The sequence below is a fragment of the Spermophilus citellus genome, assembly GCF_964194105.1.
Source record: "Spermophilus citellus genome assembly, chromosome: 2".
Classification (NCBI taxonomy): Eukaryota; Metazoa; Chordata; class Mammalia; order Rodentia; family Sciuridae; genus Spermophilus; species Spermophilus citellus.
Genome location: NC_138183.1, coordinates 257,362,602 through 257,388,557, shown reverse-complemented (window position 1 = coordinate 257,388,557; position 25,956 = coordinate 257,362,602). Strand labels below are relative to the sequence as shown.

The 25,956-nt window shown below is 61.0% G+C and overlaps 1 protein-coding gene across 1 annotated transcript in view; it reads left to right on the top strand.

Moving 5' to 3' along the window:
- Window positions 1-25,956, top strand: part of MUC5B (mucin 5B, oligomeric mucus/gel-forming) — a gene marked incomplete at both ends in the record, with an annotated part of 36,139 nt that overhangs the window by 3,084 nt on the left and 7,099 nt on the right. Inside the window, 30 exons of the mRNA XM_081280505.1 lie at window positions 84-160; window positions 2,818-2,886; window positions 2,942-3,460; window positions 3,611-3,725; window positions 3,871-3,961; window positions 4,249-4,355; window positions 4,881-5,082; window positions 5,501-5,626; window positions 6,069-6,186; window positions 6,269-6,407; window positions 6,651-6,761; window positions 7,035-7,104; window positions 7,451-7,588; window positions 7,927-8,091; window positions 8,311-8,405; window positions 9,277-9,403; window positions 9,648-9,903; window positions 10,804-10,862; window positions 11,118-11,218; window positions 11,485-11,636; window positions 11,930-12,068; window positions 12,196-12,309; window positions 13,179-13,358; window positions 13,666-13,905; window positions 15,268-15,424; window positions 15,773-15,901; window positions 16,054-16,198; window positions 16,273-16,316; window positions 16,391-16,573; window positions 17,008-25,764. Of these exons, the coding sequence (XP_081136631.1) occupies window positions 84-160; window positions 2,818-2,886; window positions 2,942-3,460; window positions 3,611-3,725; window positions 3,871-3,961; window positions 4,249-4,355; window positions 4,881-5,082; window positions 5,501-5,626; window positions 6,069-6,186; window positions 6,269-6,407; window positions 6,651-6,761; window positions 7,035-7,104; window positions 7,451-7,588; window positions 7,927-8,091; window positions 8,311-8,405; window positions 9,277-9,403; window positions 9,648-9,903; window positions 10,804-10,862; window positions 11,118-11,218; window positions 11,485-11,636; window positions 11,930-12,068; window positions 12,196-12,309; window positions 13,179-13,358; window positions 13,666-13,905; window positions 15,268-15,424; window positions 15,773-15,901; window positions 16,054-16,198; window positions 16,273-16,316; window positions 16,391-16,573; window positions 17,008-25,764 (12,925 nt within the window). The remainder of the gene's footprint in view (window positions 1-83; window positions 161-2,817; window positions 2,887-2,941; window positions 3,461-3,610; window positions 3,726-3,870; window positions 3,962-4,248; window positions 4,356-4,880; window positions 5,083-5,500; window positions 5,627-6,068; window positions 6,187-6,268; window positions 6,408-6,650; window positions 6,762-7,034; window positions 7,105-7,450; window positions 7,589-7,926; window positions 8,092-8,310; window positions 8,406-9,276; window positions 9,404-9,647; window positions 9,904-10,803; window positions 10,863-11,117; window positions 11,219-11,484; window positions 11,637-11,929; window positions 12,069-12,195; window positions 12,310-13,178; window positions 13,359-13,665; window positions 13,906-15,267; window positions 15,425-15,772; window positions 15,902-16,053; window positions 16,199-16,272; window positions 16,317-16,390; window positions 16,574-17,007; window positions 25,765-25,956) is intronic.

Sequence of the window (25,956 nt, the reverse complement as noted above, 5' to 3'; positions counted from 1 at the left end):
ATGTGCTCCACTACATAAGCCCAGGCCCCCAGAGACGGAGCACCTTGCCCCACTCCCTCCTCGACTGCGGCCCGCCGTGCCAGCCCCAGGATGGGCACCAGCAGCAGGAGCTGGGCACTGGTGTGGGCCCTCGAAGCCCTGCTCATGGTGTGGCCGGCAGGTAAGGCCAAAGCCCCTCGCTCTCTCGATGCTGTTTTCCCGTAGGGTAGCCTCTACCTGGGCATTTTCCTGACCAGCTGGACACAATGCCCTCTCCACATGTCTGACACCATGCCTCCTGGCCTCATGGGACTCCTGGGTCCTCAGCCCACGTCCCACTCGGGCCAACATAGTGCCAGGAACCAGAGACCAGCTGGGCTGAGGGTGTTGGGGAGAAGATCCTCAGCCTCGGGGCAGGGCCCTGGGAGGAACCCCTGAGGATCTTGGCTTCAGGTTGGAGCAGGAGAGGCCATGGGCAAGAGGCCTGGCTGGGGTCTCCCCGGGGCTCTGAGAGGCCCAGCTTCACAGTGAGGAGGGGCAGCCCCGACATGGTCCTCTGCCCAGGACCAGCCTGTCCCCCACAGCTGGGATAACAGCTGGCAGAGCACCCCCAGTGGGGCTGGGCCTCCTGGTAAGGGGGGAACTATGTCTGGGTAATAGGGCTAGAGCCAGGTGGACAAGGAAGGCCCAGAGCTGCCACCTGAGCCCAGGGCTGACCTGGGTTCCTAACATCCTGCCTGCCTGCCATGCATCTTAGGCCACACAGGCTGCATGGCCCTTGTCACCCAGCTGTTTCTCTTAGCTGTCTATTCTTGGGAAAGCCACGGTGCTAATACTTACTGTCATCAGGGAAAGACATGGCCCCAGTGAGCTGGGCATGGCTGCCTGGGGCCCAGCCTCCCCAGCTCTGCTCCCACTGGAGCTCAGGGCCTGGGCAGACACGAGATCACCTCCTGTGACCAGGAGGCATGGGGGTTCTTAGAGGACTGGGGCTGGGGTGATTCCTTCTCCAGGGCCGGGGAAAGCTGTGGAGGCCATGCCCGCTGCCAGGTTTGGATGCTAGCCTGCTCTGCTCAGACATGTGCCCTTCTATCCAGGCTCTTGGGGGCCTGAGCAGGGTGGGCCTGCCTCATGAGTGGCTTCCTCCTCTCTGGTTTGGTGGGGGCAAGTAAAGCCAGAAGTGGACTTGATTTTTGTCACAGCTGTGGCTGATGGGGTAAGCTGGACCCTGCAGAGGGATTCAGGTCTCTCCTAGACACGTCAGCTCATGGGAGTGTGTATCCAGACCAGGTGCTCCCAGTGGCTGACAGCTGGCATTTCTCTGCCAGTGACAGAGATGGAGACGCAGGCTGCCTGGCCTGAGGAGGGCCTGCACAGGGCAGATGCACACAGGTTGGGGGTGGTTTGATCCGGGTGTGACACCTGGCATTGTTGAGACTGAAACAGTAGGTGGCAGGGGCCAGGCTGGGCCATCTGTGCTGGGGAGGGGCTGTGGGTCTGGGGCTAGGGGTGCTGAGAGGGAGTGGCCGTGCTTCTGGGAAAAGCAGTCAAGCAGGGTCCTTGAATGGGATTCATGCACGGCCAGTCCCTGCGGTTTCCGGTCTCCAGCAGGACATGGCTGGGAAAATCAAACAGGAGGCTGAGCTGCTGTGGCATCGAGTGAGTGTGGCTGTGTCCAGGCCTGAGTGCCAGAGGGGGGACCTGGCCCCTTGTAGAGCAGCTGGCCTCACCTGAGCCACCAGGGCCCTGGGAGCCTGTGAGGTTGAAGCTGCCCCCTCCAGGCTCCCCAGAAGTCAGGCTGGTGGACGCAGCTTTGCCGAGAGGCAGCGGGCAGTTCAGGTCACCTTGGACAACCATCCCCATACCGGGAGCCGGATACCTGATCTGACTCATGGTTCCAACTGGGACCTGGTTCTGGTCTTGGGTTTCTGCTAGGTCACACCTGGAAATCTTCAACTGTGGTCCACCCTCACAAAGCTGGTCTTTGTCCCCTGGGACAGGAGGGATGGGGCAGAACCCCCTAGATGGTAGCCATGGTTCAGGGACCAGGACCATTTCCCGATTCCATTCTCTTCCTTGAGCTGGTGGGGGCACCTGCCCTGTCACTCGAGAGACGAGTGTCACTGGCAGGGCTCACTTTGCCTGGGGGCAGCACGGAGCTCCCAGGCAGCCAGCCAGCTTCTGTGTGTTGAGTGGCAGGGTTGGGGCACACAGTAGGCAGGGCTGCCGGTGCTGGGCCGAGTCCTGTCCAGTTCCCAGAGCTGCTGTGCAGAGATGGGCCTCAGGCCAGAGCCTGTCATGGTCAAGGCTGCTGATAGGTCTGGCTTCTCTTTGGTTTCCATCCCCTTTCCTGCAGAGACGCAGGGCCATGAGGAGCTGAGCTTGGGGAACCCAGAACCCACCCAGGACCATCACAGGACAAATAGTGGTATGTGTCCTAGGCTCTGGTATGAGGGCTCCTGACCAGGCAGAGGGTTCCAGCCAGGCAAGGTGACACCTTTTCACATAGCCATGTGTCCCACCAAGACCCTCCTGGATGGTGCCAGGCATAAGGAGTTCCAGAGAAGACAGAGTGTGGAGCACAGGATCAGATGCTCCCATGTGTGTGAGCGAGCACGTGTGCACACACATACACACACAACTCATGCAGACAGAGACACACAGGGTAGGAGTGCTTCCAGGGTCTGGGAGTGTCCAGAGGTGAGCAATGAAGAACAGGACAGCCCTGCCACCTGGACCAATGCATTAGTCCTGGGCTCCCCAATGTCCCCGGGGTGGGTATCACAGAGGGCAGGGGCCTGGGAAGGGCACTCCAAGTGACCTGGCCCTCCCTTGTAGTCTACCTCCCGTCTTCGTCTGCCTGGCCTGTGGTCGTTCCACCTACCACCATCATGCCCAGCACAAGCTGTAAGTAGGCGGCACCCCCACCAGCTGGGGTGGGGGTCACGGACCCGGGGGTCAGGGTGGTACAGTGTGGGGCAGCCAGGCAGCTCTGGGCAGGGCCCGAGGCTTCCCTGTGGACAGCTGCTGAGCACCCTGGGGCAGAGCGCCCTGTCGCAGGTGGGAGGACTGGTGTGTCAGCGCAGCTCCAAGAGCAGCGTGGCCGCCAGCTTTCCTGCTCCAACACAGGTGCCTGGTCTCTGTGGGGTTGGCACAGAGTGGGCAGAGGGCGTGGGGTGGGGACATGCAGAGGTGGCTCCATCACACGGCTCCCTGCAGCCCTGAACCGGGCCCACAACGGGCGGGTGTGCAGCACCTGGGGCGACTCCCACTACAAGACCTTCGACGGCGACATCTTCCGCTTCCCCGGCCTGTGCAACTACGTGTTCTCTGCCCACTGTGGAGCCGCCTACGAGGACTTCAACCTGCAGCTGCGCCGCAGCTTGGCAGGCTCCAGTTCCACCATCAGCCGCATTGTCCTCAAGACCCAGGGGCTGGTGCTAGAGCTGTCCCACAGCTCTGTGCTTGTCAATGGACAGCGGTGAGCAGGGCCCTGGGGAGCCACCACCAGTCTTCTGGGCCCCAATCCCTCGCCACTACCACGACTCCCAGGTGGGGCCAGGACCAGAGCTGGCAGGGCACTGGGACCCACTCATGCCCTGCTGAGGGAGGATTGGAACTTTCTTCCCAGGGAGGAGCTGCCCTACAGCCGTGCTGGCTTCCTGGTAGAGCAGAGTGGTGACTATGTGAAGGTCAGCGTCCAGCTGCTGCTGACCTTTCTGTGGAATGGGAGGGACAGTGCCCTGGTAAGCATCATCATCATAGGGACATACAGGGGGTTGGAGGGGACCTTTCTGACCCCCAGGGCAGGTGGAATGGGGGGACATACCAGGCAGGCCCTGGAGCCAGGGGCCATGTGACCAAATGGAGCTGCCCCTGTTCTGCCCTCAGCTGGAACTGGACCCTAAGTATGCCAACCAGACATGTGGGCTGTGCGGAGACTTCAACGGGTTCCCAGCCAGCAATGAATTCTTTGTCCACAGTGAGTGCTGCCTGGAGGCCAGGGACCAGGGACCAGTGTGCCCAGCCAGCCAAGGGCCAACAGTCCCAGGGAGCCCAGGAAGGCAGATTTGGGCAGGGGCACCGGCATGGAGGGAAGTGGGGCGGGTATGCCATTTTGGGGGTGTGGGATTCTGGGTGTGGGATTCTCCTGTTGGCTGACTGCAGAGGGTCTGTCTCCCGGCTCCTGAGCCTGCAGCTCTACCCACACACCATCTCCCCAGCTCCAGAGCCGGCAGTTCTACCCACACTGTGCTTTCTCTCTGGTAGACACCAGGCTGAGCCCTCTCCAGTTTGGGAACCTGCAGAAGCTGGATGGTCCTACGGAGACTTGCCAGGACCCCCTGCCCTCACTGGACAACAACTGCACATATGAAGTGAGTACTTTCTCCATGTGACCCCAGGGGGTAGGAACAGCAGGAGCCTTGGCAGCTGATGTGGGACCATGGCACAGTCAGGCCATGGTCTCAGGTCTGAGGAGCGTCCTGGCCTGACAGAGGAGAGTGGGTCTCTGGTTCCCACACAGTCAGGGGCTGGGCACTGGTGTTCGGACCCCAGGAAGGCAGTCAGCCCAGCGCCCACCAGCAGAACAGAATGGGCCAGGGAAGTTGGGTGAATCTAGGGCACACAGGCTCCAGGTGGGTGGGTGGCAGACACCAGAAGCCCAAGTGCCTGCCTCTATCAGGTTGGGCCCAGGAGGCACCCAGAGATCCCAGAACAAGAAGCCCTTACCAATATCACAGAGGACTCCTCCTTCGGATGTGGCCTGGAATGGGTAGGTGGGTGGGTGGGTGGGTGGAAGGAATCTCAAGGGGAAGGAGGGATTCCTTGGTCTGGTCTGTAAGGGGCAGTGTCCCCCGATAAGCACCGTGGCAATCCTACAGCCTCCCTGTCCCCCCCAGGAGGACATCTGCCACTGCACCCTGCTGGGCCCGGCCTTCGCTGAGTGCAATAAGCTGGTGGACCCCGATCCGTATGTGACCGCCTGTGTCCAGGATCTGTGCCACTGCCCCACATGCCCCTGTGCGACCATTGCCGAGTATTCCCGCCAGTGTGCCCAAGCAGGGGGCCAGCCACAGAACTGGAGGGGCCCCAAACTCTGCCGTGAGTGCCCCCCACAGGGCCCAGGGCATACACTGGGAGCCAGTGCCCGGCATCTGGCTGGAGAGACAACAGGGAAGAGATGGCTACTCAGGGGCCCCAAAAAGAGGAGCAAGTGAGGAGAGAGGCAGGTGCGGGATAGCTGTGGAGACAACACGGAAGTGAAACCTCGGGGGCTGGGGGCCCAGAGGGAGGACCTGGACCTCAGGCACAGTGAGCAGACATGTGTCAGGGCCTCAGGGCATGCTGGGAAGAAGGGCATGTGGGAGGCATGGGGCCCAGGCGTCCCTCACATCCTGCCTCTCCCAGGAGACACCTTTGGGGGACCTTGGTGGACATGGAGGCAGGGAATGGGTGCAGTCCCAGCTGACCTGAGTGGTTGGCTGGGACGCCTGGGCTAAGGGCCGCCTCCCTATTGCAGCACGGACGTGCCCCATGAACATGCAGCACCAGGAGTGTGGCTCGTCCTGCACAGACACCTGCTCCAATCCCCAGCGCTCCCAGCTCTGCGAGGACCACTGTGTGGCTGGCTGCTTCTGCCCTCCAGGCAGGCCTGTGCCCTTTGCCCCACCTTCAGGGTCACTGTCTCCAACATCTGACCCCTGCATCTGCTGAGGGTCCAGGACAGCCCTCCTCACCTTGGAGGGCTGGAGGGCCCTACCTGGGGTCCCACCCAAGGGTCAAGGTTGGGGTGGGCACTGTTAGGAAGCCAGAGACCTGATGTCCTGTGGGAGGAGGCAGCACAGGTGTCACAGAGCCCAGGAGCCAGGTGGAGAAGCAGGCCAGAGGACACAGTGCTCACCCCAAGCCACCAGGGTTCAGGCAGGGGTAGTGTCCCAGTCTAGGGGCTCTTCTTCTACTTCTGAGGCTGTGGTCTTAGAGGCAAGATGCCCCCACACCCTGGGAAGGTGACCTTTCTCTATGCCTCAGTGTCCCCATCTGTGCACAGGGGGGCCCTGTGCTCACTAGCCCCCTCATCCCTTCCCCAGGCATGGTGCTGGACGACATCACGCACTCTGGCTGCCTGCCTCTGGCACAGTGCCCCTGCACCCACAGCGGCCACACCTACATGCCCGGGACCTCCTTTACTACCACCTGCAGCTCCTGGTGGGCCCCTGGCCTTGACAGGGTGGGAGGGGTGGGCCCGCCTCTTCCCCACACCTCTCCTGCTTATGGTCTTTCCACCCAGCACCTGCTTTGGGGGTCTGTGGCAATGTCAGGACCAGCCGTGCCCTGGCACCTGCTCTGTGCAGGGAGGGTCCCACATCTCCACCTATGACAAGAAGACATACGATGTCCACGGAGACTGCAACTACCTTCTGTCCAAGGTGCGGCCCTGGCAGGCCCTCTGAGTCCCTCAGCCCTCCCACCCTAGTGAGGGTTCCTGGTGGCTGTCTGCTTGGGGGCACTCCCCTGCTGGGAGGGAAGCCCCAGGCCCCGAGACAAGCTGCCTGGAGGTGACCTGGTGCCAAGGCCACTTTTCCACGGGGTCACATCCAGCCCTCATCAGCATTGGGCATAGGGATGCTCCTGTCCCACACTCAGCTCACACACACGCGGTCTCCCAACAGAAGTGTGCCGACAGCAGCTTCACTGTGCTGGCTGAGCTGCGGAAATGCGGCCGGACAGACACAGAGAACTGTCTCAGAGGAGTGACACTCAGCCTCAACGGTGGGGACACGGTGAGAGACCAGTCCTGTGCACCACCATGCCCTGGGCTGGGAGTAGCAGAGGGGGAGGCCTGGGAGATGAGTCAGACCCCCTGCTTTGGCTCCCGGGGCAGCCACTTCCCAGGTGGACAGTTCTGGGGCCCACCACGCCTGTCACCCTGAGCTTCCCTCTGGCTCTGTCCCTGTGGGGTCCCCAGGCCAGAGCTCGCTCCCCTTTGGGTGGCCAGCTGGGGCTGGCTGCCACAACAGCTCCTCCAGCCACTGACCGTGACCCTGCCCCTCCAGACCATCCGGATCCAGGCCAGCGGTGGCGTGTTCATGAACTCCATTTACACCCAGCTGCCTGTGTCAGCAGGTGCGTAGCTTCCTGAGACACCGGGCTAGGTTCAGCACCTCCCAAGTAGGGTCAGCCCCTGAGCCCAGCAGGTCCAGCTCTTCCCCCGCAAGTCCTTCATGGCCTCTTACCTACAACTTGGGGGTGGCAAAGGTCCTGCCCCAGGATGCTGTGGGGACCTGCCCTCTTGGGAGGTTAGCAGTCCTTCAGGACCTGTGAATACTGTGGGCCACAGGCAGGAGAGCTCCTGCCTCTGCTGCAGGATCCAGCAGGGTGGCTGGGTCCAGTTGCTACCTGTCCCAGGCAGCACTGCCTGTCTGGCTAGCCAGGCTCCAAGTACCCCTGACAATCCACCCCTCCACCACAGCCAACATCACCATCTTCAGACCCACGTCCTTCTTCATCCTGGTGCAGACAGGCCTTGGCCTGCAGGTGCAGGTGCAGCTGGTGCCCCTCATGCAGGTGTATCTCAGGCTGGACCCCGCCTACCACGGCCAGATGTGTGGTGAGGCCCTGGTGGTTTGGGGGCTGGGCTGGGGTGGAGGTCTGTACACAGCTGGAGGCTGCAAGGCAGTGGGTAGACAGAGGCTGGCAGTGGACAGGAAGTGCTGGAGACCCCAGCATCAGCCCAGGATGCCTGAGAGCTGACTGGTGGCCAGGGAAGTGGCCAAAAAGCAGAGAGCAAGCTGTGCTGTCCCAGCTCAGGCCAGCCTCTACCCAGCTTATCTGCAGATGGTTCTGGAAGCAACCCCAGGGGAGTTCCCCCTTGATCTGCCTTGAGGACTGGGGAGGACAGGCTGAGTGGACAACTTGCTGTACCTGCTGCCTGGCTCCTGCCCCCAGGGCTGTGTGGGAACTTCAACCAGAACCAAGCTGATGACTTCATGGCCCTCAGTGGCGTGGTGGAGGGCACAGGTGCCGCCTTCTCCAACACCTGGAAGACCCAGGCTGCCTGCCCCAACGCCAAGAACATCTTCGAGGACCCCTGCTCACTCAGTGTGGAGAACGGTACCCTCTCCCCCACAATCCCACCAGGCAGCCCTGACTGACCCTGGGACCACAGGGACTCTGGCAGGGCTTGAGTGGCCTTATGTAGGCAGATAGCATGAGCGGGTTAGAGTTAAGGAGGGAGGCCCCCTGGGCATGATGGTGGAAGCCCCACATTGCAGCCCCATTCCCTGGCTGAGAGGCCAGTGAGGGGCAGTAGCCACTTCTCTCCCTCTCCAGAGAACTACGCCCAGCACTGGTGCTCACTGCTGACCAACCGCACAGGCCCCTTCTCCGCTTGCCACTCCACCATCAACCCCTCATCCTTCTACTCGGTCAGAGTCCATGAGCGGCTGGGGTGGGCTGTGGGGGGCGGCTGGAGAGGAGCCCTGGGAGCTCCCCTGCCTCATCAGGGCCTCATCCCCCCCCCACACCCTGCCTCCCGCGGACTGGGAGAGCCCTGAAGGGAGAACTGCCCATTTGGAGCTGACGGACAGCATTGGCATGTAGCCAGAAGCAAGAGTCCTGGAAGCTCCCGGAGAGGGTCCTTCTGGCCTTAGGCTCCATGTGGACGTCTGCTCTGTGTCAACACTTCACTCTCATGAGGACGCCAGTCACTGGAAGAGGGCCACGGCTTGGCCTTGACTTTACTCCGTTCTTTGCACACTTGGCCTGTCCATAGGAGCTGGGCAGAACTCTGGGGCACCTTTTTGCAGACACAATTTAACCCACAACAGGTGGCTTGGGGGTCACTTTTCTGGAAGTCCAAAGTTCTAAAAAGCATGTAACCCTAGCCCTGGGGGTGTTCTCTGATGACAGAGCCCAGCTCACCCCCATGCCCATCCTGTTGACACTGCCTCTCACCAGACCCTTCCTCAGTTTCCCCTTCCCACCTAGCCACACATCCCCCCACAGATCATCCTGAGTGAAGTATCTCCACGCAAGTTGGGCCTGTCCTAGTCCTGTGGACCCCAGATTTACCCAGTCCCGACCTGGCCTTCAGAGCAGACTCCACTCTGCTGGCCTGCCACCACTTCTCCAAGATGACCTCAAGCTCTGCTCCTAACATGAGGCCCTCCTGTCAAATCCCCCACATGGGCCATCTGTCTTTGAGTCCTGACCCTGGGTGGATGAAGGGGGGAAGAAATAATGGGGATGAGGGACCCTGGGGACCAGGTCCCTGAGCCTGATGTCTCTGGCCCCCAGAACTGCATGTTCGACACGTGCAACTGCGAGAAGAGCGAGGACTGCATGTGTGCGGCCCTGTCCTCCTACGTGCAGGCCTGTGCTGCTGAGGGTGTGCTGCTGCGTGGCTGGAGGGCCGGTGTCTGCAGTGAGTGCCAGCTGGGGTACCCCCTCAGAGGATGGGGTCCCCTCAACAGCTGTCTAGGCCTCATGGGTGGGAGTGGGGCTTGCGGGCCTTGGTGGGGGACAGTGATGGCTTACTGGATTCTTGGCCAAGAGCTTTGTGTGTCCCCACCCAACCTCATGAGGACGTTCACCGTTCCAGTCAGAGGAGGTGGGGGGGTTGGGCCAGGTGGCCAGCCACTGACTGTCCCTCACCCTGACCCACACAGCCAAGTACATGAGCAATTGCCCCAAGTCTCAGAGCTACCAGTATGTGGTGGACACCTGCCCGCCCACCTGCCATGCCCTGAGTGAGGCCGACACCACCTGCAGTGTCAGCTTTGTGCCTGTGGATGGCTGCACCTGCCCCGAGAACACCTTCCTGAATGACGCAGGCGTGTGTGTGCCCCCCCAGAAGTGCCCCTGCTACTTGCACGGCACCATGGTGGCCAATGGGGAGACCGTGCAGGAAAACAGCATGGTGTGGTAAGGAGGGCCATGGATGGGGCGGGCCTGAGCTCCCTGTACCCCTCGCCCCTCCAAGCCACCCTCACAACTCATTGCTGCCCTCAGCCCAGGCAGGCAGGGTCCGGCTGCAGGTCTGTCCATGCCAGATATTTCTGTGCCCCATCCCATCCCCGAAGGGGTCTGAGACACAAAGGGACCAGGCTGGGGGAGGACACCTGCCAGGCCCTCTACCAAGAGGTCTGGAGGTTGTGTGAGGGTCTTGGGGACCAGAGAGTGGTGGCGGTGTAGGCCTGGTGGGCCTCCTGCCAGGCAGTTCTCACTGGGGCCAGCAGGGTGTGCCCGACCCCACTCTTTCCCTGCCTTGAAGGCAGTTTCTTCACAAGCCCCGTCAGTCAGTTTCCATCACCGTGACATGAAACCTGAGGCCAACCTATGCCGGGGGTTACTCTAGCCACAGTTTTGGAGGTTGCAGGCTGGCTCTGCTGCTGTGTGAGGCAGGATGTTGTGGCAAACTTGCACACTGCATGGCGGGGAGCCAGAGAGTGAGAGAGGGGCCAGGGTCCCACATCCCCTCAACATCCCCTTTACCTGCCCCAGTGACCTCGCTCCTCCACTCCTCCCCATAGCTCCAAAGACTGGCTGCCAAGCCTTTGGCATGCAGGCCTTTGAGTGACATTCTGGGTCCAAACGGTAGGACAGGCTGAGGGCCATGTCCTCCTCCCTATGTCCAGCTGCCTTCCTGAACATGCACCTGCCTTTTCTGGGTGGGGACCTCCACAGAGGCCCCAGGAGCAGCTTCCCCGTCTCTTCAGGAGGTGGGGCGGCCTGGAGAGGGCCGGCCCTTGGGGGGTGCAGGAAGCCTGGGGTGGAGTCTGTGGGAGACGCTGGGTCCAGAGCAGGCTGGCCTGTCTCTTGCAGCTCATGTGCAGATGGGAAGCTGAGCTGCCTGGGAGCCCTGACGCAGACGGCCGCATTGGGTAAAGCACCCGCCCTGCCCAGCGCCCTGGGGCCATCAGTCCCTGCCTAGACCCTGCCTCAGGCCCAGCAGAGTTGCTCAAGTTGGAGAAAGGCCAGGAGTCTGTCCCACAGTGCGGAGGTTGCCCTTGAGGTTGGGGTCCTGGGCTACACCACCTGGGCAGCATTCAGAGTGACCTGGGCAGCATTCACAGCAGCAGGATGGAGTCAGCCGACTGGGGGTCCCTGGGCCTCTCCCACGTGCTTGATCTCCCCAGGGTGTGTGGCGCCCATGATGTATCTGGACTGCAGCAATGTCTCAGCGGGCACCCCAGGGGTCGAGTGCCTCAGGAGCTGCCACTCCTTGGACATGGACTGTGTGAGTCTTTCCGGGCACAGCCATGGCACAGCCCATGGCCCCAGCTGAGATCCTAAGCTAGGGGGATGCAGCCTGTGATGATCCTGGGTCCTGATGCCTCTGGGGGACCAATGGCTGTGAGCTTTGTGGACCCAGATACTCCACACCTGTGTGGCTTCTGTTTGGACACTCCTAGGATGGACAGTGTCCACTTGGTGTCCTAAAACCCTGAACTGGGGCAAACAGGCCTCTCCTAGTCCCTGACCCAGACTCCCTGTGCCCCATAGTTCAGCACACACTGTGTCTCAGGCTGCATGTGTCCCCCGGGGCTGGTGGCAGATGGGAGTGGGGGCTGCGTTGCCAAGGAGGACTGCCCCTGTGTCCACAATGAGGCATCCTACAAGCCGGGGGCCACCATCCGGGTCGACTGCAACACCTGGTAGGTCTTGATCCCCTTAGAGTCACCGGGCTTGGGGGTGTACATGGGGACAGTGACTTGAAATGGCCTGGGTGTAGCAGAGCCTTGGCAGGTGGCCATGCTTATAGGACCCCATTCTGTGGAGAAGGGGCCTGGGTTTCTGACCCAAGGTGACAGGATGCATGCCCACAGCAAGGTTGCCCTTGCCACAAGTATGCCCCTGAGCCTGGAGGGGGCAGAATGCAGGCACAGGCATGGCCAGCAGCCTCAGAGGGCAAGCTCTGTGAGCAACCCCCCACCCCACCGTCTAACAGCACCTGCAGGAACCGCCGGTGGGAGTGCAGCAGCCAGCCCTGCCTGGGCACCTGTGTGGCCTATGGGGATGGCCACTTTATCACCTTTGATGGCGAGCGCTACAGCTTCGAAGGCAGCTGCCAATACACCCTGGCCCAGGTGGGTGCTCCCACCTCTCTCCAAGGCTGGTGGCTGGGGCCCATGACCCTGGCCCAGGTGGGTGCCCCCACCTCTCCCAAAGTCTGATGGCTGGGGCCCATGACCAGCGTCATCTCTTCCTGCCCAGGACTACTGTGGGGGCAATGGCAGCTCCAGCGGGACTTTCCGCATCACCACTGAGAATGTCCCCTGTGGGACCACAGGAACCACCTGCTCCAAGGCCATCAGACTCTTCCTGGGGGTGAGAGCACATGAGCAACCCCTGCAACCCCCCAGCCTGAACTCCATCCTGGGCTCTCTGCCACAGTGCTGTTCCCGTGGTGCTTGTTCGTAGCGGACACGCCCAAGCCCAGGACTCAGGACAGCAGATGCTTGCTGCCTCTCCATCCTGGGGCCAGAGGTCCCAGATCAGAAATGCAGGGCCAGGCTCCTGAGAGGCCTGGGAGGGCCCTTCATGGCTTGTCAGGTCTAGGGACCTCAGTGTCCTTGTCCTGTGGCCATTCCACTGCAGTCTCTGCCTGTGTCCCCTCATGGCCTTCACTGTGTGTGCTCTCCTCTCTCTCATAAGTACATTGCCATGTAATGCAGGTTGATCCCATTTGAAGATCCTTCTCTGAATCACCTGCAAAGACCCCCTTCCCCATAAGGTCACAGGAACATAGCCTGGGGATTCAACTGTGGACCAATTTTTTTTTGGGGGGGGGGCATAATTCACCCTACCATGCCTGGGGCATTCCTTTCAGAAAAAGCATTCACGAGGCAGAAAGAAGAGCTCTGGATCAGGGCGCTTCCCCCTCGAAGGATGGGGAGGAGCTGAGAAGGCAACAATAGGTTGGACGAGGGGAGTGAGAGGTGGCATGGGGCACAGGGCTGGACAGAGTGGGCCTTTGGGGGCTCCTCAGCTAGTACACAGCCTGACATTCCCACAGCCTCCCCTAGCTACCAGCACTTCCTGCCATCCTCCGGCCAAACTCCCTCCACCAGGGTTCCTTACACCTCAGTCCCCTGTGCGCGTGAACTCCCTGGCTGGAGAGGGTCCTCAGGGTTGGCAGGCTGGCTTCTGGCCCCTAGTAACCTGCAGCTGTTGTCCCTGTGTGCCTCCATCTGCAGAGCTATGAGATGATCCTCCACGAGGGGGGCTTCAAGGTGTTGGAAAGGGGGCAGGGTGGGGATCTGCCCTACAAGATCCGCTACATGGGCATCTTCCTGGTCATCGAGACCCGCAGTGGGCTGGTGGTGTCCTGGGACCGGAAGACCAGCGTGTTCATTGGTCTGCATCAGCATTACAAGGTGAGTGCAGGCCAGCAAGGGCTTCCTCCTCACCTGGCCTGGAAGGAGAGATCACCTACACAGCCAGGTTCCAGAGTGAAGAGTTGAGCCACACTCACCGACAGGTGCTTTGGAGCCTGGGATGGATGCTGGTTCTGTCCACTGGCCTTTGCTATGGCAGAGGGCTCTCTGGGGTACCCCAGGACCTGCTTCACACCTTGTGCCCATGCAAGTTCCCTTGGTGCTGCCCAGGGGAGCTGGGGGCCCTCCCTCTTCTGCTCCTGGCCAGGTTCTGTGCCCAGCCTCCCTTCTCTGTGTGCTTCTGCAGGGCAGGGTCTGCGGCCTGTGTGGGAACTTCGACGGCAATGCCCTCAATGACTTCACCACGCGGAGCCAGGCCGTGGTGAGTGATGTGCTAGAGTTTGGAAACAGCTGGAAGTTCTCCCTGTCCTGCCCAGATGCCCCGGTGCCCAAGGACCCCTGCACCACCAACCCTTACCGCAAGGCCTGGGCCCAGAAGCAGTGCAGCATCATCCACAGTGCCACCTTCGCCACCTGCCACTCTCAGGTAGGGCTCAGAAAGACCCACAGCTCTGGGCCTGGTGGGCAGGGGCAGCAGATCGTAGCCTCTGGGTAGGGGTGTGGATGCGGCGGGCCTCGGAGGATAGTCTTGACCTGACTGCATCCCACAGCACAGGGTCCTACATTCCGGGTTCCAGTCTGGCTCTCCCACTAGGCAGGCTGTGTGATCTTTGGGCCAAGCATGGAAGTGTCTTCATTGTTTTGGGACCCATCCTTGAGCACAGCTCTCTTCAAAGCTTCCCAGGGAGGGATCCCTGACATATCCTGTGACAATCTCCAGAACTGCCCAGGCCGCAACACTAACAGAAAGCTAGCAGGGGTCTCCTAGAGGAAGTGGGGGTAGTTTTCAGTAGAGACTTCCAAATATCATTTCCCGTGGCTTTAACAAATACTGAAGTATCCACTCAGGGGCATGGCTTCCTCATTCAGGATCCTAAGTGGTAGTGAGAGGAGGGTAGCCCATGTAGGAGCAGCTGCTAGCTAACACACAAAGTGGCCTTTGCTGAGGTCACTCCCCACGGCCCATCCTTAGATGCAGGTAGCTGCATGCGGGTAACTTCCACTGACTTGCAAGATGCCTAGTGGCTGACAAAATTGACCTCAGCTTTCAAGGCTACCATGTTGAGGGAAGGGAGAATCGGATCCACCTATGGGTCTACTGTCCAGAAGAGTGTGAGTTGGGGGCTGCCCCTCCTCGACCTAGACAGTGGGCAGCTCCTTGTCCAGACAGGTTAACCATGTGGCCCAAAGTGCAGTTTGGAGTTAAGCAATACCTGTAATCTGGCATGAGCTGTCCAACCCAGTACTTCCTCAGGGCACATCCTGGGTGCCAGGCTCAGCCCAGCGAATGGGAGCAGAACCTGCTAGCATGGAGCTCACCTTTGGGAGTGAGACAGCCGGGCAGTCAGGGTGGGCTCTGCATAGGAGCCTGGCAGGGAGTCACCAAGGCCATGGGAGCAGCAGTCCAGGGAATGAGTCAGCTAGCAGGATGGTGGAGGGGGCCAGGAGGCTTGTGGGCTGGAGCAGAGCAAACCAAAGGCTCGAGAGCAGAGAGGCAACCAGGGATGGCTCGTGTCCCTGGCAGGTCTGGAAACTGCACCACATGAGCAGGTTCCTATAAGAAGTTCTGAGGAGCATGAGTATGGGTGCCCAAGTGGGCAGGTGCCCAGGTGGGCTGCAGAGGTGGTGCTGGGCAGCTCCCATTTGGGATACTCTAAAGATACTTGAAGCCCAGGATCCAGGATCTTGGACCACTGGTGTGGGATTGACCTACCACTGGCTGCAGAAACTTGCCCAGGGCCAGCTGGCTCCTGACCACGGCACACATTGCCCTCTCCCTTTGCTCCAGGTCGACTCCACCAAGTACTACGAGGCCTGTGTGCATGATGCGTGTGCCTGCGACTCGGGAGGAGATTGTGAGTGCTTCTGCACCGCTGTGGCTGCCTATGCCCAGGCCTGCCACGAAGCTGGCGTGTGTGTGTCCTGGAGGACACCGGACGTCTGCCGTGAGTAGGGGCTCTGCCCATGTGCTGAAGGGCATGGAGGTGGGAGGTGGGGCTGTAGCCTCTGTACCCACATGCAGGCTCTGGGACTGCCTGGGAAGCAGACACACAGACACCCAGTGTGTGTGAGACTGTACACACATGCGCGTCCACCTGCACAGCTGTAAACATAGGCAGATCAGACAGACTCTCCACAACAATGTGGTTCCCAATAAAAAAGGAGCTACAAAGGCAGGGCCAGGGATGGCACCTCAAGCCCTACATACCTGGGCTCAACCCAGGATGGGCCCTGGGGACATGCCAAGGGAGGTAGCCTGGCAGGCACACGCTTAGCCTCCTCTTTGTGCCCAGCGCTATTCTGTGACTACTACAACCCCCGTGGGGAGTGCGAGTGGCACTACCAGCCCTGTGGGGCCCCCTGCCTGAGAACCTGCCGGAACCCCAGTGCACACTGCCTGTTTGACATGCCTGGCCTGGAAGGTAAGAGCAGTGTCCTGGGGGGACCTCCAGGGCCCACTGCCAGGGCGGGCCCACAACTCTTGAGATGTCTGCTGCCAGGGTTGGGGATGCTAGGCTGCCCATAGCTGACCCGAGAGGGCTTGAGACTCAGTGAGAACCCATACCCATCCTAGGCTGCTACCCAAAGTGTCCACCCAGCAAGCCCTTCTTCAACGAGGACCAGATGAAGTGTGTGGCCCAGTGTGGCTGCTATGATGAGGATGGAAACTACTATGACATTGGCATGCAGGTCCCCACAACCCAGAACTGCCAGAGCTGGTGAGGCAGGGGATGGCGGGGGTACAGGGAAGGGGTGGCCCCTGCAGGCACTCAGCCTCCCCTCCCTCCTGCAGTCACTGCACCCCTGGCGGCCTCCAGTGCTCTCACAGTCCCTCGGGTAAGGAAGGGCTGCTGGGTTGGGTTGGGGCTGGGTTAGAACCTGGGAGTGAGCCCATACCTGCCGGCCCCCAGCCTGCACATGTTTCTACGAGGGCCGGACTTACGGCTACCAAGACATCATCTACAACACCACCGACGGCCTCGGTGCCTGCTTAATGGCCATCTGCGGAAACAATGGGACTATCATCAGGAGGGCTGAGGAATGTCCTGGAATCCCATCCACAACACCCTTCACCTTCACACCCTTCACCACAAGTAAGCCCTACCTGGCTCGACAGAAGCCCCTGGCCTGGGCCATCATGTCGCCTGTGGCCAAAGTGATGTTTGGCTGTATCTGGGACAAGGGAAGACCCCGGGGACACAGGCTGCAGGAGACCCTCTTGCAGAGGACCCCTGGGTCCTGAGCCATGACCTGCTGGAGAGACTCTAGCAGGGGTCCATGTTCTCATGCCAGGAAGTCTAGGCACAAAGCTGGCAGGGCTTCCACAGGCACCATAAAGATCTCCCAGGTCCCAGCTGATCCTCAGCAACTGTGTTTCCTTGCCTGGACACGGGCAGCCAAGCCCAATGCCCCAGTAGGCAACAACCCTGAACAAGGTGTGGGCCGGCCCTTGTATGAGGGGCTCACTATCACCAGCTCCTACTGGGCATGGTGAGGACCAGGCTCATGGACCTCTCACTCCATGCAGGCACAGTGCCCACAGCATCCACGGTGTGTGTTCGCGAGGTTTGCCACTGGTCCAGCTGGTACGACAGCAGCCGTCCAGAGCCTGGTGTGGGAGGTGGTGACATGGAGACACTTGGGAACCTGAGGCAGAAGGGGTACCAAGTGTGCCAGGCCCCGGCAGCCATCGAATGCCGTGCAGAGAAGTTCCCCAGCACGCCACTGCAACAGCTGGGCCAGAAGGTGAACTGCGACCCAGACAGAGGTCTGACATGCTTCAACAGTGAGCAAAGCCCCCCGCTCTGCCACAATTATGAGCTGCGGGTGTTGTGCTGCACCCATGTGCCCTGTGGTCACACCCCGTCCCCGGGTACCAGCACCATCGAACCTCAGTCAACAACAATAGGAACCTGCCAGCCTCAATGTGAGTGGACAGAGTGGTTCGACACAGATTATCCCAAATCTGAGGAAGACGGGGGAGACAGAGAGAGCTACGACAGGATTAGGGCTATGGGGGGCAGCATCTGTGAACACCCACAGGACATAGAGTGTGAGACAGACCTCTACCCTGGAAAGAGCCCAGAAACGTTGGGACAGCAAGTAAAGTGTGACATCCACTACGGCCTGGAGTGCCACAACAAGGACCAGACAGGGCTGTTCCCCATGTGCTACAACTACAGACTGCGAGTCCTCTGCTGCGGCACAAGCCACTGCACAGAAACAGCTAGCAAACACCCACTGGCCACAGTGCCACGCAACACGACAAAGAACACACACACACTAGGGTCAGGGTCAACAAAACCTACCAACCACATCCCCCAGCCTCCAACGGCACACACGACCACCCACTGCCAACCCAGGTGTGAGTGGACAGAGTGGTTTGACATAGACTTCCCCACCTCTGGGGTCGAGGGCGGGGACATGGAGACCTATGAGAACATCAGGGCTGCCGGGGGCAAGATGTGCCAGGAGCCCCAGAAGATACAGTGCAGGGCAGAGAACTACCCTGAGGTCAGCATCGACCAGATCGGGCAGGTGGTGACCTGCCACCCCCAGGTCGGGCTGGTCTGCAAGAACAAGGACCAGAAGGATGAGTTCACCATGTGCTTCAACTACAACGTGCGAGTACTCTGCTGCGACTCCAGCCACTGCCCCACCACGGCCACCCCACTGCCACCCTCTCCTTTGTCCACCACGCTGGCGCCCACCACCGCACTGCCCACTACCACTGCTCTGCCCACCACCACCGCCCTGCCCACCACAACCAAGACCACCACCCACTGCCAACCCAGGTGTGAGTGGACAGAGTGGTTTGACACAGACTTCCCCACCTCTGGGGTCGAGGGCGGGGACATGGAGACCTATGAGAACATCAGGGCTGCCGGGGGCAAGATGTGCCAGGAGCCCCAGAAGATACAGTGCAGGGCAGAGAACTACCCCGAGGTCAGCATCGACGAGATCGGGCAGGTGGTGACCTGCAATCCCCAGCTCGGGCTGATCTGCAAGAACAAGGACCAGAAGGATGAGTTCACCATGTGCTTCAACTACAACGTGCGAGTGCTCTGCTGCGACTCCAGCCACTGCCCCACCACGGCCACCCCACTGCCACCCTCTCCTTTGTCCACCACGCTGGCGCCCACCACCGCACTGCCCACTACCACTGCTCTGCCCACCACCACCGCCCTGCCCACCACAACCAAGACCACCACCCACTGCCAACCCAGGTGTGAGTGGACAGAGTGGTTTGACACAGACTTCCCCACCTCTGAGGTCGAGGATGGGGATATGGAGACCTATGAGAACATCAGGGCTGCCGGGGGCAAGATGTGCCAGGAGCCCCAGAAGATACAGTGCAGGGCAGAGAACTACCCCGAGGTCAGCATCGACGAGATCGGGCAGGTGGTGACCTGCCACCCCCAGGTCGGGCTGGTCTGCAAGAACAAGGACCAGAAGGACGAGTTCACCATGTGCTTCAACTACAACGTGCGAGTGCTCTGCTGTGACTCCAGCCACTGCCCCACCACGGCCACCCCACTGCCACCCTCTCCTTTGTCCACCACGCTGGTGCCCACCACCGCACTGCCCACTACCACCGCTCTGCCCACCACCACCGCTCTGCCCACTACCACCCTCCTACCCACCACCACCCAGACCACCACCTACTGTCAACCCAGGTGTGAGTGGACAGAGTGGTTTGACACGGACTTCCCCACCTCTGGGGTCGAGGGCGGGGACATGGAGACCTATGAGAACATCAGGGCCACTGGGGGCAAGATGTGCCAGGAGCCCCAGAAGATACAGTGCCGGGCAGAGAACTACCCTGAGGTCAGCATCGACCAGATCGGGCAGGTGGTGACCTGCCACCCCCAGGTCGGGCTGGTCTGCAAAAACAAGGACCAGAAGGACGAGTTCACCATGTGCTTCAACTACAAGGTGCGAGTGCTCTGCTGCGACTCCAGCCACTGCCCCACCACGGCCACCCCACTGGCACCCTCTCCTTTGTCCACCACGCTGGCGCCCACCACCGCACTCCCCACTACCACCGCTCTGCCCACCACCACCGCTCTGCCCACTACCACCCTCCTACCCACCACCACCCAGACCACCACCTACTGTCAACCCAGGTGTGAGTGGACAGAGTGGTTTGACACGGACTTCCCCACCTCTGGGGTCGAGGGCGGGGACATGGAGACCTATGAGAACATCAGGGCCACTGGGGGCAAGATGTGCCAGGAGCCCCAGAAGATACAGTGCAGGGCAGAGAACTACCCTGAGGTCAGCATCGACGAGATCGGGCAGGTGGTGACCTGCCACCCCCAGGTCGGGCTGGTCTGCAAAAACAAGGACCAGAAGGACGAGTTCACCATGTGCTTCAACTACAACGTGCGAGTGCTCTGCTGTGACTCCAGCCACTGCCCCACCACGGCCACCCCACTGGCACCCTCTCCTTTGTCCACCACGCTGGCGCCCACCACCGCACTGCCCACTACCACCGCTCTGCCCACCACCACCGCTCTGCCCACTACCACCCAGACCACCACCCACTGCCAACCCAGGTGTGAGTGGACAGAGTGGTTTGACACAGACTTCCCCACCTCTGGGGTCGAGGGGGGGGACATGGAGACCTATGAGAACATCAGGGCTGCCGGGGGCAAGATGTGCCAGGAGCCCCAGAAGATACAGTGCAGGGCAGAGAACTACCCTGAGGTCAGCATCGACCAGATCGGGCAGGTGGTGACCTGCCACCCCCAGGTCGGGCTGGTCTGCAAGAACAAGGACCAGAAGGACGAGTTCACCATGTGCTTCAACTACAAGGTGCGAGTGCTCTGCTGCGACTCCAGCCACTGCCCCACTACGGCCACCCTACTGCCACCCTCTCATTTGTCCACCAGTCTGGTGCCCACCACCGCCCTGCCCACAACCACTGCTCTGCCCACCACCACCCCCTTGCCCACCACAACCAAGACCACCACCCACTGCCGACCCAGGTGTGAGTGGACAGAGTGGTTTGACACGGACTTCCCCACCTCTGGGGTCGAGGATGGGGATATGGAGACCTATGAGAACATCAGGGCCGCCGGGAGCAAGATGTGCCAGGAGCCCCAGAAGATACAGTGCCAGGCAGAGAACTACCCCGAGGTCAGCATCGACGAGATCGGGCAGGTGGTGACCTGCCACCACCAGGTCGGGCTGGTCTGCAAGAACAAGGACCAGAAGGATGAGTTCACCATGTGCTTCAACTACAAGGTGCGAGTGCTCTGCTGCGACTCCAGCCACTGCTCCACCACGGCCACCCCAGTGCCACCCTCTCCTTTGTCCACCACGCTGGCGCCCACCACCGCACTTCCCACTACCACCACTCTGCTCACCACCACTGCTCTGCCCACTACCACCCTCCTACCCACCACCACCCAGACCACCACCTACTGTCAACCCAGGTGTGAGTGGACAGAGTGGTTTGACACGGACTTCCCCACCTCTGGGGTCGAGGGGGGGGACATGGAGACCTATGAGAACATCAGGGCTGCCGGGGGCAAGATGTGCCAGGAGCCCCAGAAGATACAGTGCAGGGCAGAGAACTACCCCGAGGTCAGCATCGACCAGATCGGGCAGGTGGTGACCTGCCACCCCCAGGTCGGGCTGGTCTGCAAGAACAAGGACCAGAAGGACGAGTTCACCATGTGCTTCAACTACAAGGTGCGAGTGCTCTGCTGCGACTCCAGCCACTGCCCCACCACGGCTTCCCCACTACCACCCTCTTCTTTGTCCACCAGTCTGGCGTCCACCACCGCCCTGCCCACCACCACCGCTCTGCCCACCACCACCGCTCTGCCCACCACCGCCCAGACCACCACCCACTGCCGACCCAGGTGTGAGTGGACAGAGTGGTTTGACATAGACTTCCCCACCTCTGGGGTCGAGGGGGGGGACATGGAGACCTATGAGAACATCAGGGCTGCCGGGGGCAAGATGTGCCAGGAGCCCCAGAAGATACAGTGCAGGGCAGAGAACTACCCTGAGGTCAGCATCGACCAGATCGGGCAGGTGGTGACCTGCCACCCCCAGGTCGGGCTGGTCTGCAAGAACAAGGACCAGAAGGATGAGTTCACCATGTGCTTCAACTACAAGGTGCGAGTGCTCTGCTGTGACTCCAGCCACTGCCCCACCACGGCCACCCCACTGGCACCCTCTCCTTTGTCCACCAGTCTGGTGCCCACCACAGCCCTGCCCACAACCACTGCTCTGCCCACCACCACCCCCTTGCCCACCACAACCCAGACCACCACCCACTGCCAACCCAGGTGTGAGTGGACAGAGTGGTTTGACATAGACTTCCCCACCTCTGGGGTCGAGGATGGGGATATGGAGACCTATGAGAACATCAGGGCTGCCGGGGGCAAGATGTGCCAGGAGCCCCAGAAGATACAGTGCAGGGCAGAGAACTACCCTGAGGTCAGCATCGACCAGATCGGGCAGGTGGTGACCTGCCACCCCCAGGTCGGGCTGGTCTGCAAGAACAAGGACCAGACCGGCAAGTTCACCATGTGCTTCAACTACAACGTGCGAGTACTCTGCTGCGACTCCAGCCACTGCCCCACTACGGCCACCCTACTGCCACCCTCTCCTTTGTCCACCACGCTGGCGCCCACCACCGCACTGCCCACTACCACTGCTCTGCCCACCACCACTGCTCTGCCCACTACCACCCTCCTACCCACCACCACCCAGACCACCACCCACTGCCAACCCAGGTGTGAGTGGACAGAGTGGTTTGACACAGACTTCCCCACCTCTGGGTTCGAGGGGGGGGACATGGAGACCTATGAGAACATCAGGGCCACTGGGGGCAAGATGTGCCAGGAGCCCCAGAAGATACAGTGCCGGGCAGAGAACTACCCTGAGGTCAGCATCGACCAGATCGGGCAGGTGGTGACCTGCCACCCCCAGGTCGGGCTGGTCTGCAAGAACAAGGACCAGACCGGCAAGTTCAACATGTGCTTCAACTACAATGTGCGAGTGCTCTGCTGCGAATCCAGCCACTGCCCCACCACGGCTTCCCCACTACCACCCTCTTCTTTGTCCACCAGTCTGGCGTCCACCACCGCCCTGCCCACCACCACCACTCTTCCCACCACCACCGCTCTGCCCACCACCGCCCAGACCACCACCCACTGCCGACCCAGGTGTGAGTGGACAGAGTGGTTTGACATAGACTTCCCCACCTCTGGGGTCGAGGGGGGGGACATGGAGACCTATGAGAACATCAGGGCTGCCGGGGGCAAGATGTGCCAGGAGCCCCAGAGGATACAGTGCAGGGCAGAGAACTACCCTGAGGTCAGCATCGACCAGATCGGGCAGGTGGTGACCTGCCACCCCCAGGTCGGGCTGGTCTGCAAGAATAAGGACCAGACCGGCAAGTTCACCATGTGCTTCAACTACAACGTGCGAGTACTCTGCTGCGACTCCAGCCACTGCCCCACTACGGCCACCCTACTGCCACCCTCTCCTTTGTCCACCAGTCTGGTGCCCACCACAGCCCTGCCCACAACCACTGCTCTGCCCACCACCACCCCCTTGCCCACCACAACCCAGAACACCACCCACTGCCAACCCAGGTGTGAGTGGACAGAGTGGTTTGACACAGACTTCCCCACCTCTGGGGTCGAGGGGGGGGACATGGAGACCTATGAGAACATCAGGGCCACTGGGGGCAAGATGTGCCAGGAGCCCCAGAAGATACAGTGCCGGGCAGAGAACTACCCTGAGGTCAGCATCGACCAGATCGGGCAGGTGGTGACCTGCCACCCCCAGGTCGGGCTGGTCTGCAAAAACAAGGACCAGAAGGACGAGTTCACCATGTGCTTCAACTACAAGGTGCGAGTGCTCTGCTGTGACTCCAGCCACTGCTCCACCACGGCCACCCCACTGGCACCCTCTTCTTTATCCACCACGCTGGCGCCCACCACCGCACTCCCCACTACCACCGCTCTGCCCACCACCACTGCTCTGCCCACCACCACCCTCCTACCCACCACCACCCAGACCACCACCCACTGCCAACCCAGGTGTGAGTGGACAGAGTGGTTTGACACAGACTTCCCCACCTCTGGGGTCGAGGGGGGGGACATGGAGACCTATGAGAACATCAGGGCTGCCGGGGGCAAGATGTGCCAGGAGCCCCAGAAGATACAGTGCAGGGCAGAGAACTACCCTGAGGTCAGCATTGACCAGATCGGGCAGGTGGTGACCTGCCACCCCCAGGTCGGGCTGGTCTGCAAGAACAAGGACCAGACAGGCAAGTTCAACATGTGCTTCAACTACAAGGTGCGAGTGCTCTGCTGCGACTCCAGCCACTGCCCCACTACGGCCACCCTACTGCCACCCTCTCCTTTGTCCACCAGTCTGGTGCCCACCACAGCCCTGCCCACAACCACTGCTCTGCCCACCACCACCCCCTTGCCCACCACAACCAAGACCACCACCCACTGCCGACCCAGGTGTGAGTGGACAGAGTGGTTTGACACAGACTTCCCCACCTCTGGGGTCGAGGATGGGGATATGGAGACCTATGAGAACATCAGGGCTGCCGGGGGCAAGATGTGCCAGGAGCCCCAGAAGATACAGTGCAGGGCAGAGAACTACCCTGAGGTCAGCATCGACCAGATCGGGCAGGTGGTGACCTGCCACCCCCAGGTCGGGCTGGTCTGCAAGAACAAGGACCAGACCGGCAAGTTCACCATGTGCTTCAACTACAACGTGCGAGTACTCTGCTGCGACTCCAGCCACTGCCCCACTACGGCCACCCTACTGCCACCCTCTCCTTTGTCCACCACGCTGGCGCCCACCACCGCACTGCCCACTACCACTGCTCTGCCCACCACCACTGCTCTGCCCACTACCACCCTCCTACCCACCACCACCCAGACCACCACCCACTGCCAACCCAGGTGTGAGTGGACAGAGTGGTTTGACACAGACTTCCCCACCTCTGGGGTCGAGGGGGGGGACATGGAGACCTATGAGAACATCAGGGCTGCCGGGGGCAAGATGTGCCAGGAGCCCCAGAAGATACAGTGCAGGGCAGAGAACTACCCTGAGGTCAGCATCGACGAGATCGGGCAGGTGGTGACCTGCCACCCCCAGGTCGGGCTGGTCTGCAAGAACAAGGACCAGAAGGACGAGTTCACCATGTGCTTCAACTACAAGGTGCGAGTGCTCTGCTGTGACTCCAGCCACTGCCCCACCACGGCCACCCCACTGGCACCCTCTTCTTTGTCCACCACGCTGGCGCCCACCACCGCACTTCCCACTACCACCGCTCTGCCCACCACCAGTGCTCTGCCCACTACCACCCTCCTACCCACCACCACCCAGACCACCACCTACTGTCAACCCAGGTGTGAGTGGACAGAGTGGTTTGACACGGACTTCCCCACCTCTGGGGTCGAGGGCGGGGACATGGAGACGTATGAGAACATCAGGGCCACTGGGGGCAAGATGTGCCTGGAGCCCCAGAAGATACAGTGCCGGGCAGAGAACTACCCCGAGGTCAGCATCGACCAGATCGGGCAGGTGGTGACCTGCCACCCCCAGGTCGGGCTGGTCTGCAAGAACAAGGACCAGAAGGACGAGTTCACCATGTGCTTCAACTACAAGGTGCGAGTGCTCTGCTGTGACTCCAGCCACTGCCCCACCACGGCCACCCCACTGCCACCCTCTCCTTTGTCCACCACGCTGGCGCCCACCACCGCCCTGCCCACCACCACCGCTCTGCCCACCACCACCGCTCTGCCCACTACCACCCTCCTACCCACCACCACCCAGACCACCACCCACTGCCAACCCAGGTGTGAGTGGACAGAGTGGTTTGACATAGACTTCCCCACCTCTGGGGTCGAGGGCGGGGACATGGAGACCTATGAGAACATCAGGGCCACTGGGGGCAAGATGTGCCAGGAGCCCCAGAAGATACAGTGCCGGGCAGAGAACTACCCTGAGGTCAGCATTGACCAGATCGGGCAAGTGGTGACCTGCCACCCCCAGGTCGGGCTGGTCTGCAGGAACAAGGACCAGAAGGACGAGTTCACCATGTGCTTCAACTACAAGGTGCGAGTGCTCTGCTGTGACTCCAGCCACTGCCATGTCACAGCATCCATTTCTTCCTCTAGTGTGCCCTCCACATCTGGCCCCACCAGTGGCCTGGGCCCCACTGTTCTCGTCAGCACAGGCACCTTCCCTGAGCCCTGTTTCTGCGAAGCCTTTGGAGGGCTCTTCTCACCTGGTGAGTTGGATCACAGGCCTCCCTTTCTTTCCCTGGTGTGTTCAATCTTCTCTTATGGTCCCCCTACCTTTGGTGTAGTCTCCCCATGTCCTTGTCTGGCCTTCCTTCTCCTCATGTGGCTGCCCCCGTGCCCCTAGCCTTGGCAGTTGGCTTCAGGTAGTTAGCTTCCTTTGGGTGAGTGCTCTTGATTTT